Source organism: Pleurodeles waltl, chromosome 4_2 (genome assembly GCF_031143425.1).
Source record: "Pleurodeles waltl isolate 20211129_DDA chromosome 4_2, aPleWal1.hap1.20221129, whole genome shotgun sequence".
NCBI lineage: Eukaryota > Metazoa > Chordata > Amphibia > Caudata > Salamandridae > Pleurodeles > Pleurodeles waltl.
The window spans coordinates 560,406,081-560,419,367 of NC_090443.1; the positions used below are offsets into that span (position 1 = coordinate 560,406,081).

The 13,287-nt window shown below is 42.4% G+C and overlaps 1 protein-coding gene across 2 annotated transcripts in view; it reads left to right on the forward strand.

Annotated features, from left to right (window-relative positions):
* The first annotated feature begins 12,287 nt into the window (after window positions 1-12,287).
* KCNT2 (potassium sodium-activated channel subfamily T member 2) overlaps window positions 12,288-13,287 on the forward strand; it is a 2,196,588-nt gene continuing 2,195,588 nt past the window's right edge. Inside the window, exon 1 of one of the 2 annotated variants that reach the window (XM_069233351.1) lies at window positions 12,288-12,511. In XM_069233351.1, coding sequence (XP_069089452.1) covers window positions 12,417-12,511 — 95 coding nt within the window. In that variant the 5' untranslated portion in view covers window positions 12,288-12,416. The remainder of the gene's footprint in view (window positions 12,512-13,287) is intronic. The other variant, XM_069233350.1, reaches the window with a different exon arrangement.

Consider the following 13,287-nt stretch of genomic DNA (forward strand, 5'->3'; position numbering starts at 1 on the left):
TGCCCCTATAAATCTACGAGTAGTGCAGTTGGATACCAGGGTCACTTGCCAAAAGGAGGAAGATAGATTCAAAGGTCAATATAACTGTAAGAGTGATTTTGTGGTGTATATGTTGCAGTGCAGTTGTCCTAAAATGTATACAGGAAGCACTATACTGCACGTTCATAAAAGGATTTTACAACATCTGAGGGCAGTACAGAACAATGATGTTGCCTGGATTAATCAGAGAAACTTGAGTCGTAAAGGAGCTGTTATATCTATTAAAGTAGGACTATTCAGACTGTGAGACGTTGGAGGATGACAGTATGATTTGCCCACTCTGGCTTAATTGTGATGCTAGTGAATGTTTGAAAATTTGATATAATGTTTAAAAATGTTGTCAAAAGTTTTTATTAATGTGGGGTCCATTATAAATTGTTCTACAGGATGATTTACACACAGCTTTGTTATTGTTGAGGTATTCTAGCATATGACAAACTCACCACATCCTCACTTGTATAACTATCAGCTTCATTGCGTAACATTTCAACAGTACACTGATTGTGTTTGGTAATATTTTTCTGGTACTGAACAATGGGCTACATGAAACAAAGATTTTTTGCATTCGCAAATGGTGCGAATTGGTAAAATCCACTGTTTGCAAATGCAAAATCGGCGTTTACAATGTATGAAAGGCATTCGCAGTGCAATTTTAAGGAATCACTAAAATACTGGTTCCTTTAAACTGTGAGTAGATTTTGCTAATCAATACCAAATCGGAATTCAATGTATCAAACATTCGCAAATTGCAATTAGTCGCAAAATGGGTTTTTGCATGTGCAGTTTACCACAAATTAAAGCAGCAGCTGGAGGTGTATCTCAAAGTGCGCTTTCACGCCTCTTAAATTGATTCCTAAATTCCATGTTAACCAAATTCCATCTGCACATTAAATTCCCCAACACCCCAGAGGATTTGCAGAAAACAAAATTTGATTTCTACCAGGAAGCCCAATTTCCACGTCATTGGCTGCATTGATGGGACACATGTAGCAATCTGTCCACCATCTGACACAGAGTATGTTTATTGGAATAGCAACAGTACACATTTCATGAACATATGGGTCATATGCAATTCCTCCAATGTAATGACGGATCTTGTGACCAGATACCCAGGTAGCACACAATTGGAATACACACAAGACTCCTTGCTGGGGAGTTTGGCGAAGCATACCTACTTGGCAATGTAAGAGTGAACAATGTTGCATAACTTCTATGTGATGTCACAGATAACAATAACTCATTTTACTCTCCTGTCATTCTAGGAGACAGTGCATATGCAGTGCGGTCCTTCTTCTTAACACCCTAACTCAATCCTGCCACACCAAGTGAAAGGATATACAATGCAGCACACAGGAGGACACGTAGCACAATTGAGAGGATATTAGGCCTGTTAAAGAGTTGTTTCTGATGCCTGCGTAAGAGTGGGGGCGCACTGCAATACAGTCCAGAAAACACCTGCAAAATCAAAGCCACATGTGCTATTTTACACAACATTGCAGCAATGCTAGGCACACCAGTGGAATCCACAGAGCCAGACTCCGATGAGGATGACAATCCCTTGCCACCCCTTAACCCAGCAGACAGAACCAGTGAAGCAGAGGGCAGACAAAAACCTGCTGAGATTACGCGCAACTATTTCTGATGTAAGTAATGACAACACCACGTCTACTTTCATTTATTGCTGTAGGTAGCACATTTATTGCCTTGACTTCAGGTAGTATATGTGTGAATAGGACATAGGTATACAGAATACACAATCAGCTCCCAGTTACCGTGTGACATTATTGACATCATAGTATCAATGCATTGCTACATGACATGCAAGTCCCCTGTACTGCTCCACATTACTTTTTAAGTCAACACTCCACTTGAACTCTCAGTGGTCTCAGTGGCACCTCTTGTTGCGGGTTCAGAGACAGTACTGTGTCTGGACTGTGATGCCTAGGATCCATCACAGGTGCTGTGACACTGCTAAGGCTAGTGTTTCTCACTATCCCCACCACCCAGTTCGCTGTTTGTACCACTCCGGGCTGTCTGTATTGTCTCCAAAACATTTGTGATTTGCACCAATACTTGTGCAACGCCCCGACTGCAATGTGCCATCTCCACTTGCATGCCCACAGCACGTTGTGACACCAAAGCAGTTGTGGTAGTGAGCCGATTGACAGATCTGCTGAACCCATCCAACCTGCCCATCAATTGGTGATGGTGCCTACAGTGGGTGACATGCTACTGCTGCATTACAGTGCAGGGTTCCCTAATGGCATTTGTCATCTCCCTTACACGTTCTGCTGTATCTCGCTGTCCCTCATGCAGCTTGCACATTTTGTTAGTGAGAGACTCCAACTGCTTGTGCATTGATCCCATGTTGTGATCGATAGACACCAACTGCCTATGCATTGATCTCATGTGTTTACATTGCAGGTGCTGCACTTTCAGCATGGATGCCTCAAGGACACGAAACAGTGATGGGCCCTCACCTTCCTCTGTGCACTGTCTGCCTTCTTCTCAACGCCACATGAGGGGAGTGTACTGGAGCTGGAACAGGAACTGATGTCTGTCGGTGCTTCTAACCTCTGGAGGTGGTGTAGGAACTTCTTCCAGCAAGTCATCAGAGCCCAGGATAAACTCAGGGAGGGGTAGCACTCTTGCCCTGCGTCTAGTTGGTGCTTGTACGATGGACTCACTGGTGTTTGAATGAGACTGTGGATGACTTTCGTAATTTACCCCATTTCTACTTTCTTCTGCATTAGGGCCTGGAACATCTGCAACAACAATGTGCAGCATGTCATTCATTGTGAGCACCTTAGATATGTAATCTCACAGTTACTTTAATGATAAACATTTCCCCTGGCATAGTGTGTCTAATTGTCTGTTGTGTTATTTCTCTGTTTGGTTTTACACTATCTTGATATTTATGAAGTAGATGCACTTTAGCGGTATGGACTACCACTCCCATAAGGCATTGCTGTGTTGAATGTAATATGTGGCATGGACTACTTATCACTGTGCATAGTGCCATTGCAATTTTCGAAGGGCCATTTGTACATGCATATATGGTGATTCAAATCATTACTGCCCTTACCTTTCCTGGTGCCGGGTGTGCCTGAGGTGTCAGTGTCAGTGACACAACTAACAGCTTCAGGCAGTAGTGTTGACTCCACAATGTCTTCCATGGGGGTACATGGTGTCTGGTTGGGTGGTACTCCTCCAGTGCTCCTTGTCTCCTTTAGCCTGCTTGCTACCCTCCCTTTGGCACATGATCACAAGTCTTTCCAGCGCTTGTGTATCTTCTCGATGGAACGTTGCACAACACCCACTGCACATATTTTGGTCTGGATGTCAGTCCACATTTTCCTCTTCTCACTTTCTGGGACCTGTAGTGAGTGTTTTCCAAATAACTGGTCATGGTTCTTGACCACCTCTTCTGTGAGCACATCGAATTCCTGCTCACTGAATTTCAGTTTATGCTTTCTCTCTCCTGTGTCCTTCCCATTTCCATCAGTGGCCATAGTTTTTTCTGCTCCTGGCTGACTCTCCTAAGTGCCTCCCTGGTACTGTGCTGGGTCACTCTGCCTGCTCCTGTGGCTCAGGCTTCTGGAAACAGAATGGACTGACTCACTTCCCGATTGTGATGTCATCAAGCTGCTCCAGATTACAAAAATCGCAATTTATGATTTCAAAATACCGATTCGCTATTTTACCGAATCGCTATTTGCTACTTGCTATTTGCGATTGGGAATTTTAAGAAATCGCAAAATATTTTGAGATGGTGTTGTTACATCGCATTTTGCTAATCCCAGTTAGCTATTTGGTAAAAATCGCTATTTGGTATTCGCTAATGTGAACCTTGATACATCTGGCCCAATATTCCCAAATAAATAGATAAATTGTATATATTCCATTAAATAAAGTGTTTCTGAGCAAGCAAAGATTGAAAAGGTATTATTTTAAAGTAACACAGCATGGTGAGGACAGTCACATGTGGGGTTAAAAGCCATGACAAAAAGACATTGAACTGGTTGAGAAATGCATAAAGTGCCAAAACGTGTTCTTTTTCCGAATATTGTACCGTGCACAATAAAGTATTTGCACCCGCTCCACGGAGTGCCCCTCTTCTTCGAATGAGAAGGAGTCAGAATTTAAGGATGGATTTCTCAATAGAATTCCCCTAGGAATTTTAGACGTGACTACAGCCCGAACCACTGGATGGAATTACACCAAATTAGGCAGAAAGGTAGGTCTTGGTCCTGAAAGAGTGCTTTTTTTTATTTGGTGACAATCCATTCAGTATTTTTGGATCAATTCAGACACTGGGTCACAGACCCAGACAATGGCACACCCACTCACCGACCCAATCAGACAATGATGCATCCACTCACAGACCTACTCAGATGTCACACATCCACACACAGAACCACTCAGACCCTTGCACACCAACTCTCACACCCAGACAGACACTCTCACACCCAGACACACCCTCTCACACCTATTCTCACATCCAGAGAGACAGACCCTTCAGCCTTGCATTGCTCGCAGTTGGGTGTTTATAGGGGGGGCTGGTCGCTGGGCCTGGCAGCGGGCTGAAGGCCTTTCACAGCTGTAGTTAGATTCATGTATAGTCATTAATCTGACTTTACGTTAAAAAAACATAGAAGTTCACTGAAAAAAGCAAAAGTTACAGCGACGTTTTAATTAGGAAATACAATTTAATAAAGCATAGAAATTCACTTTAAAAAACCAAAGGTTACAGGGATGTTATAGGTAGGTTCTGAATTTACTCGTACAAAACCTTAGAAATTCACTGGTTATAGTTAGAGTTATTCAAAGTAACCAAAACTCATGCCCTAAGGTAACTGTAACTCATGCCTTAGCCATGCACTGCTAATTACTCCAGATATTACAGCACTCATGGCAATTTTTATAATATCATTGATAATATCACTGTAGTATTTGTTTTAAAATTATTCATAAAAAATCTGTGCATGGCAGGTGCGCAAGTTATAGTTACCTTGGGGCACGAGTTATAGTTACTTGAAATGACTTTAACAGGTGAATTTCTAAGGGTTGGTACGAGTAAATTCAGAACCTAACTATGAAGTCCCAGTATACTTTGTTTTTTTAAGTGACACAATGTTGTCACTGTCATTTTAAAGGGAATACTTCTGAATTCTATTATGCCACCTATGTCACAATTTTCCTGCACCTTCTTCCAGTACCATTGCTTATACTAACATGTCTCTAATCATAATCCTAGCTGTAATCCTTCGCCCTTAAACTAACCTTAATCACATCCAGTACACTTCCCCTGCCTATTCTTAACACTAACCCTTACATCAGGTCCAATCATAACACCTTCTCTTACACCAGCACCTGTTGTAACCCTCACTGTAAATCAAACCTAATCCCTAAAGTTAACATAAACCAAATGCAATTCCTTAGACCATCTTTAAGTTTTACTCCAATTCTAACCCTAACCTCAACAACTCGCCTAACTTTAATTTGTGCACCTTGCTTTTCATCATCCTTAATATCATACCTTACTCTGATACCTAACCTGAACTTCATCCTAATTCATCTCTAAACCCATCCATAGCCTATGCATTTTTCGATATATATTAACGTTTTGTACATTCTAGATTTTGTACTATACTTTACTATGTTTTCTACTTTTGTTACTACTTTTCTGTTTCTGTTTTGTTACTACATACTAAATGTTATGCATCCATTTTTAAATATTTTGGCAAACTGCAACATAAATAAACAGAGACTAAGGAATTCAGTGAATACTTTAAAGTGCAATGCACTTCTACGCTGTCATTCTTAACACATGGATCCCTTTGAATGAACATAATTGATAACTGAAAATACATTCTCACTGGTTAAAATGTCCTGATTTTCACTGCCTCGCCTTTTTTCATTTAGGCCCCTAATGTGTAATGAACCTAACTTGTGGAGTCTTACACACTGTAAGCTCTGTGAAAATTGTATTATGAGTTTTCAGATTGTAGTGGCCACCTTTGCACTGAAGGTCAGCTACTCATCGACATTTATGTTAAGGAATTCTGAATAGATTGCAGGGAAAATGCGTTGGAGAATATATCTGTATAGTATATGTTATTTGTGTTACTTATTGGGAGCATGGAGAGCATCTCTAGTGCTTTATTATGTGGGGACAGGTATCCATTTTGCATCCCCTGTGTATGAATGGAACACAAGATGAAGAATGAAGAGAGGCTTTCAGTATAGGATGCAGGTTGGTGAAGACGAAGGGGGCAGACAAGAGCCTTTTGAAGTCCCTGTCCATTTCCCACTTCATTATTCTCCATAGGTGTTAAAGCAGATAGTGTGTCATTAATATGGGTCTCTCCAACAAGGTAATCTCAATTCCATCTCCTTGTCCTGCTGATTTTTGAGTGACAAATGCTTTAGCCTGAATGATGTGTGGCTCATAAGAAAAATGTCAGAAACTGCCCAAAGGCAGTTCCAGAAATCGAACTCTAAACTCACATAGTAGGCTGTAACACCAGGATAAATATGCATAGAAACTCATGTTCAGGCACCAGTATTTCTGTGGATCAGTGACTGAAGCCACTCGGAAGGGTGGATGGAGAATGCTTGGGCAAGGATTGCTGGCATTAGACTTGTGATGCCATCAGGCCAGCTTCCTAATGTCTAAGGAGATGTGCATAGCTAATCCTGCTGGAAAAACAGCATTTGCCTTGAGGCAAGAGGCTGAACTTGCCATCGAAAAGAGTACTGTAAATGTGACCTGTAAGGGGATTGTACTACAGAATATTAAGGGCAGGAAATTCATGATACTCTAATATTGTGGACAGAATATTGAGGGGCAATATATCGAAAGGTAAGAGCATATAGAGGAAATATAAATTTGCTATTTTTAACTCTACATCTATGTACTTTGTGTATATTTTCAAAGCACATAGAGGTAGGTTTATAAAATGTATACTTTAATGCCTCTCAATATTCTCTCCTTCGATAATTCGTCCATGATATTTGGTTCCATCAAGATTTCTACCTCAATACTCCAGGGACATTCCTGAAATAAGTGACCACCTAGAAAAGGAGATTACCTCGAAAAGGAGATCACATCTTTGCAGGAAGGACAACAAACTGAGCTCAATGCAACCAATTCTGGCCATCTGGAGGCCTCTGGAAGGTGGTGCTGGTGATTGGAACCCGCCATGAGACAGTACACAGAGGTGGCTAGGATCAGAAGGTACTTGTTCAGAGCTAACTTACCTCACACCCTGGCTCGCACCCACCTGCCGGATGGGGGAGGTTGCAAATTCTGATGATAGCTTGATGACTGTGGTACAAGAGGCATGAATCAAAAAGGACTTCTGGCTCCTGTAGGGAAACATTGAATCCAAGTGGAGTTTTGTATAGCTCTAGGGTGAGTGCCCAATGTTATTGGTAGGACAAATATATTGCTTATTTTAAAAAATGAGAGACACATTAATGTTTAAGTGCATTTCGGCTCGTATTTATACTTTTTTTGCGCCGCATTTGCGTCGTTTTTTGACGCAAAAACGGCGCAAACTTGCAAAATACCATTGTATTTTGCAGTTTGCGCCGTTTTGCGTCAAAAAGCGGCGCAAATGCGGCGCAAAAAAAGTATAAATACAGGCCTAAGTCTTCTTGAGGGTTGTTGTTTGTCTTTTGGAGCATATACCTTAGGCAGGAACTTTTTCAGGAGTCCCTCTGCACTCAAGGGTTACCAGAATCATACTGTATGAAACAAAGTAATGCCTTACTGGTATCCATTGACTTAACCTTACTATTGACCCACAACTAATCACCAAGTACATCCTTTTAAACCTTGGTTCTCAAGGCAGTGTAGATGAGGAGTCCAATGGATACTCTTGGAAGTGGATTGGGATTAGAGACTCAGCACTGAAAAGAAATCTGGTGACAGGTAATAACTCACTATCTTCCCTGTACTTTAGTTTTGACTAAAAGAAAAGTACATTAATTTTATCACACGCAGAAATAGATCAGTGTCCTTCAGGACACATCAAGAAGATAGCATGGCAAAAGCTCAGAGATTTATGGCACTTTTAGGTAATGAGGAACAGGGACAACGGGCAGAATTCCAACAGGTGTCCCAGATGAGCTCTGCTCCGGGGAATAAGCCTGCACCTGTGCAGAACTCCAACATGACTACCAGGTAGCAGTGGTGTGCAGCAGGCCTGCTTGTGCTACACAAAATGCTTGCAGTTTAGCTGTAGTCCAGAAGACTGTGGCCAATGAAACTGGTGTTAAGGAAAAAATATCACTAGTTTCTTTGTCAAGATTTTAGAGTCGATTTTGGAGTCCCCCATGAGTGAAGAGGCAAATCATAGTAAAGATTGCTCACATTACAGGGAGTGCTCTCACAGACAGCACACGTTCAAGGTAGATGAAACCTCAGCGAATTAGGTAAAAGGCTTTATCATATTTCAGGTGGTACTGGTAGAGAAGTTCTCCAACCTGATGCTGCACCTGGCTTCTATTTAAAAGAATGTGTGTGCATATGAGGAATTTGTGGGTATTTATTGGAAGTAGTATGACAGAGCTTTTAGAATAAAGGACACTTTTCAGAATTTATTTTTGGATCTGACTGATGTAAATGCCTGGTTGCCCCATATGCTGTTGAAGAAACCAAAGGAGTCTACCCATGTGTCCTCTCACTCTTCACAGGGGAGGGAGAATGTAGGGGCATGCTGGGCAAATAACAAAAAGGCAGGTAGTATTCCCCACCTACTTGGAAATTCAAGCATAATTGTTTCTTTTACGGAATGCCCTTATACGCTGACTTTAAATCTTTCACGAAGGTATGTGGAAAGGGAACCCAATCGCAGTGAGGGGCTACTGTGCTTTTCCTAGCTAACTTGCAGGCTGTCATCCCCTGGCTGGACAGCCGCAACAGAGTCCAGGCAGCACAGTTGCTATGAGATGGCTTTAGCTTTGGCTTTAAGATTCTAGGTCAAGGCACTGTTTAGTACCGATGTTCAAGAACCAGCAATACCTGCGGGTCAACATGTAAGTTGGCAGGCTAAGGATTAAAAAGAAGAGAGGCTACGAGAGCACTGGCCATTTTCGTACTGTACCACTAGGCAATTTTGTGTGTTCCATTCTAGCCATTGTGCCTAAGAGGGAGCATGGTACATTTTGTTTCATTCCCTTTTCTGCCTAGTGCAAGATCTCTGTTCATGAGACCATAGATCAGGTTTGCTCTTTTAAGTATGTTTCACTTGGCCAGGCTATTTCCATGCTGAAGTCTTTGGCTCCGGGGGTATTGCTGGCTAAGGCTGATATCAAATCTGCTTTTAGGTTATTCTGCTGGCTAAGGCTGATATCAAATCTGCTTTTAGGTTATTGCTTGCTTACCCATGTGATCTCCACCACTGGGATTTCAAGTTTGAAGAGTTATTATACTTTTAGAAGAGAATTATGATGATTTGTTTTGCATCCTGTTCTCATTTTGAGAAGTTCAACACATTTTTGGAGTGGGTTTTCAAAAAAATAATGGGTGCCATGGGTCTTGCACTACTTGGATGACATGTTTTTCCTCTGGACCTCAACATCATGTCTTTGTGGTGAATCCGTTGAGGTATTTGTGAGGTATTTGAACAGTTTGGTGTCCAGTCAGTGCTGGAAAAGACCTCTGGCCTCATAACCGACCTGACATCTTTAGGGCAGGAGTATGTAGGCTTCCTCAGGAGAAGATGGTTGTTTCCAATGACTGCATCCAAATATGTTTGGAAGAGGGGAAGGTGATTTCACATTTGACATCATACCCATGGACTTCTCCTTTTCCAGAGGTATCATGCAGATGCTGCCTGGTTTTAAGTTAAACCATCACAGGACCAGGTTGTCTGTGGAGGTAAAGCAGGATTTGAGAATCTGGGAGCCTTTTCTTGATTAATTTAACACTTCATTGGTCAGGCCTGGTGTGTTTGCTTCCAACCCAGAGTTTAGCATGTTAACTGATGCTAAAGGAAGCATGGGTTTTGGAGTGATTCTGGGGTGAGAATGATCTGATGGTTGGTTTGTGTATGGTTAGGTTATGAATTTGGCTTTTCTTGAATTGTTTCCCATTCTGATAGCCTTGGCATTATGGTCTAGTCACTTTTTTTTGTGACCATTCAGTAATATTCTGGTCTGATTACATAGCTGTGGAAGAGTCTGACATTCACTGGGATTTGTTGTTTCATTGGATTTGTTGGCTAAAGGGATCTCTGGCAGTTTCCTTGTCTTTGCCTAAGACTGATCAAAAAAGGCAGGGTGAACACATAATACAAAATGTGGCCCCTGGGAGCCAGTGTTGCCCAATGTGAGCAGTGAGGGAAAATGTGGTGGTTAGACCACTGTGGCTGACAAAGGCACTAGACTTCAACAGTGACTGAGTCCTGTTTTCTAGGTTTCCTTTCACTAAGGTGCTGGAGTTGGTCTTGAGGGCAGTGAAGATCAGCCCGGCTTACTTTAGCTCACATTCTCTTCTTCTCTGAGCACTCACTTCAACTGGGGGTTCTGGTTTTGATGCACAGATAGTTGAGAGGATTGACAGATGAAAGTCAGATTAATATGGTTTAACCTTTGCCAGCTGTGTAATCTTGTGTTCTTTCTAACCCATACCACCCCTTGTTTGTGTATCTATATGTTATGCCGCTGCCAAGCGTTTTGGTGCTTGGTCATTCCTATGTAAGGAGGGCATGGGAAATGTATTGAACTGGTGATTTTAGTGAACAGGCAAAAGAGGCAGATTTCTGGGTGAGGTGGTATGGCCATGGAGGCTTGTGAATCAAGAGTTTCAGCACAGCAGTCAAAAAGGTTGTTCAAAGGGAGTTTTCGTCTCCTGTTTTAGGTATTCTTCACTTCAGAGGTAATGGTCAAGTTGAATAGTGGCAGGTATCTGTTGGAATTAGTAATAACTGAAATGTCATGTACTTTCCCAACACATTTATAGCATAGTCCCATATAGTCCCAAGAAGGTCTGGCATGGTGGTTTCTACGTTCAGGCTCTTAATTAATCTGCAAAGCTGCTCAAAATAATAATGCTGAGGATGCTGAAGACATCTTGACTTAGGTACACCCCCCACGGTTACATCAGTGGGACATGTTTTTTCTCATTGGTGGGATGCATCTTCCCACTTCATGTAATGTAATTTGTGAACATGCTGTTTTCATGTTCCTACCAATTCATGTTGCAGTTTGGGGTGAGGCTAGATGGCTGGTGAACCATTCTAGCCTGTGATGGAGTGAATTCATGCTTGGTGGGAACACTTCTGATCACCTTGGCATAATCCAAGAGATGTGACACATAGAATCCCTGTTTCGCCTGGATCTTGAAGGTGCACTTGCATGGTTTTAATACATTTTACTGGGGATTACGTCAGTCTCGTATGGGCCTCCTTACTGGTCTTTTATTCCTGGTGGTTGCTCAAATTGTTGGTGGCCCTGTGGAGTGATGGAAGATATGGTTTGTGATGGGAGACCAAGTTATGGCCCAGTTGCGCAGCCCCTCTCTCTGGCGACTTCTGAAAGTATCCCAGGGGTTTGTCTGTGGGATTAGCCTCTAAAATAAATGCACAGAGCTGTGTTTGTATAACAGAGGACTTCGCTTGATCTGAGGTGTGGACTGTGTCTGTCCAAAAGGGTTAAGGTGTAGGGGGAACAGCTGGGAAGTCAGACCATGGGTTCACAAAAAAGTTTTGATGCATGGGGAGGGATCGACTTGCAGCTAACGCGATGGCGATGGGAAAAATGGTTTCGTACAAATTGTAAATATGTGTGTCTGTGTGAATGTTATGAATTTTTGATCAGTTCTGTTTTGTTAATGAATACGGATGAGAAGTTATTCTCTATCCAAACAGATTGGTTCTCGGGAGGGTATTCAATGATTGGGTGGTTTTGGGATGGGTGTGTCAGGGTCGGAGCCAAACGATGTGTTCTCTTCATGTGGATGTATTCCTCTACGTAGACCTCCGTTGTGCGAATTATCTGGATAGAATAGTTTATTTTTTAAAAATGATCGCCTTGAAAATACATAGTTAGAAACGCAATAAAACCCAGAGCAATATTGTCCTTAACGCGTTTTGAGTGTCCCCAAAAATATTCAACCACAATATATTTTTTACGTTAGACTGAAATCGACAAAACTAGGAAACCAGCAGATGGTGCTGTATTGAGTAAAAGACTAAAGGCACCTTATAAAATCGAAGGCAAGAAGAGAGGAGGTTTCAGTGCTGCAGCATCCTTCCGGGATACGGACATTACATCCATTTACCCGTACGTACCGGCTACTCGCACGCCGGTCTATCTCTGCCCTGTGGGCAGAGCTGCTGACCTCGCTCTGTCCCTTCTCAGTCAGGATGGTGGATTTAGAGAACGAGGTCCCTCCACTGCCACCTCGATACCGGTTTCGGGATTTGCTGCTCGGGGACCAAGGATGGCAGAACGACGACAGGTGAGTGCCCAGGTGCGACGCTTCCCGCACTGCAGACCGTTTCATTCACCTTTTCTCTCCTGCACTCTTGAACGGCTGTCCATGATATACAGGTGCTAACGTGCGTATAACTTTTTGGAGAAAAAAAAACATCGATTTCAAACTAGTTCGAGCAAAAGACTTTGTCGAGCTAGCAAGATAGCTCGGAGAGTTACGTGCTCGCTGCTGCGATCAGTGTCTGACCTGTAGATAAGATTCCAGGCAAAACCGCCTGTCTCTCTCATTCTTTGAGGTCGATAAATGAGTACGAGGTTTGATAGGGAAAGAAAATAAACAGAGCATAAAACGTGTTTTTGTAAATCAGTTTGGATGCGACGAATGTACACGTTAATACAAATCTGGACCTGGATTAAGGCCTGTGGCTGCACGCACTCTCTAGTCGATACGGAATGAGAGAAAATAATTATTTTCACAAACTCCAATCGTCTCTAAATATGCATTTTGCTCGCGCGGTACCGCAGCGTGCGACTAGTTTTCTCTTGCGTTCCTTTTGCAGTGCACGCCGATATGATTTCTGAAAGGCGACCCTCGTTTCCTTTTGAGCGGCAGCGCTTGGAATTCCTGCCTCGCGCTATTAATTTCTGTGCAATCTGTTCCTTTTCTCGTCCTTCAAGTGAGCGGAGGCATCTCAGAACCACTGCCAGCTCTATGATTTCTTTCTGCAGGAGAGAGTTTATACACAGCTAGGGAAGCCGAGTAACCCCAATGAAGTTAAGATATATTCAAACTCCTAAGCA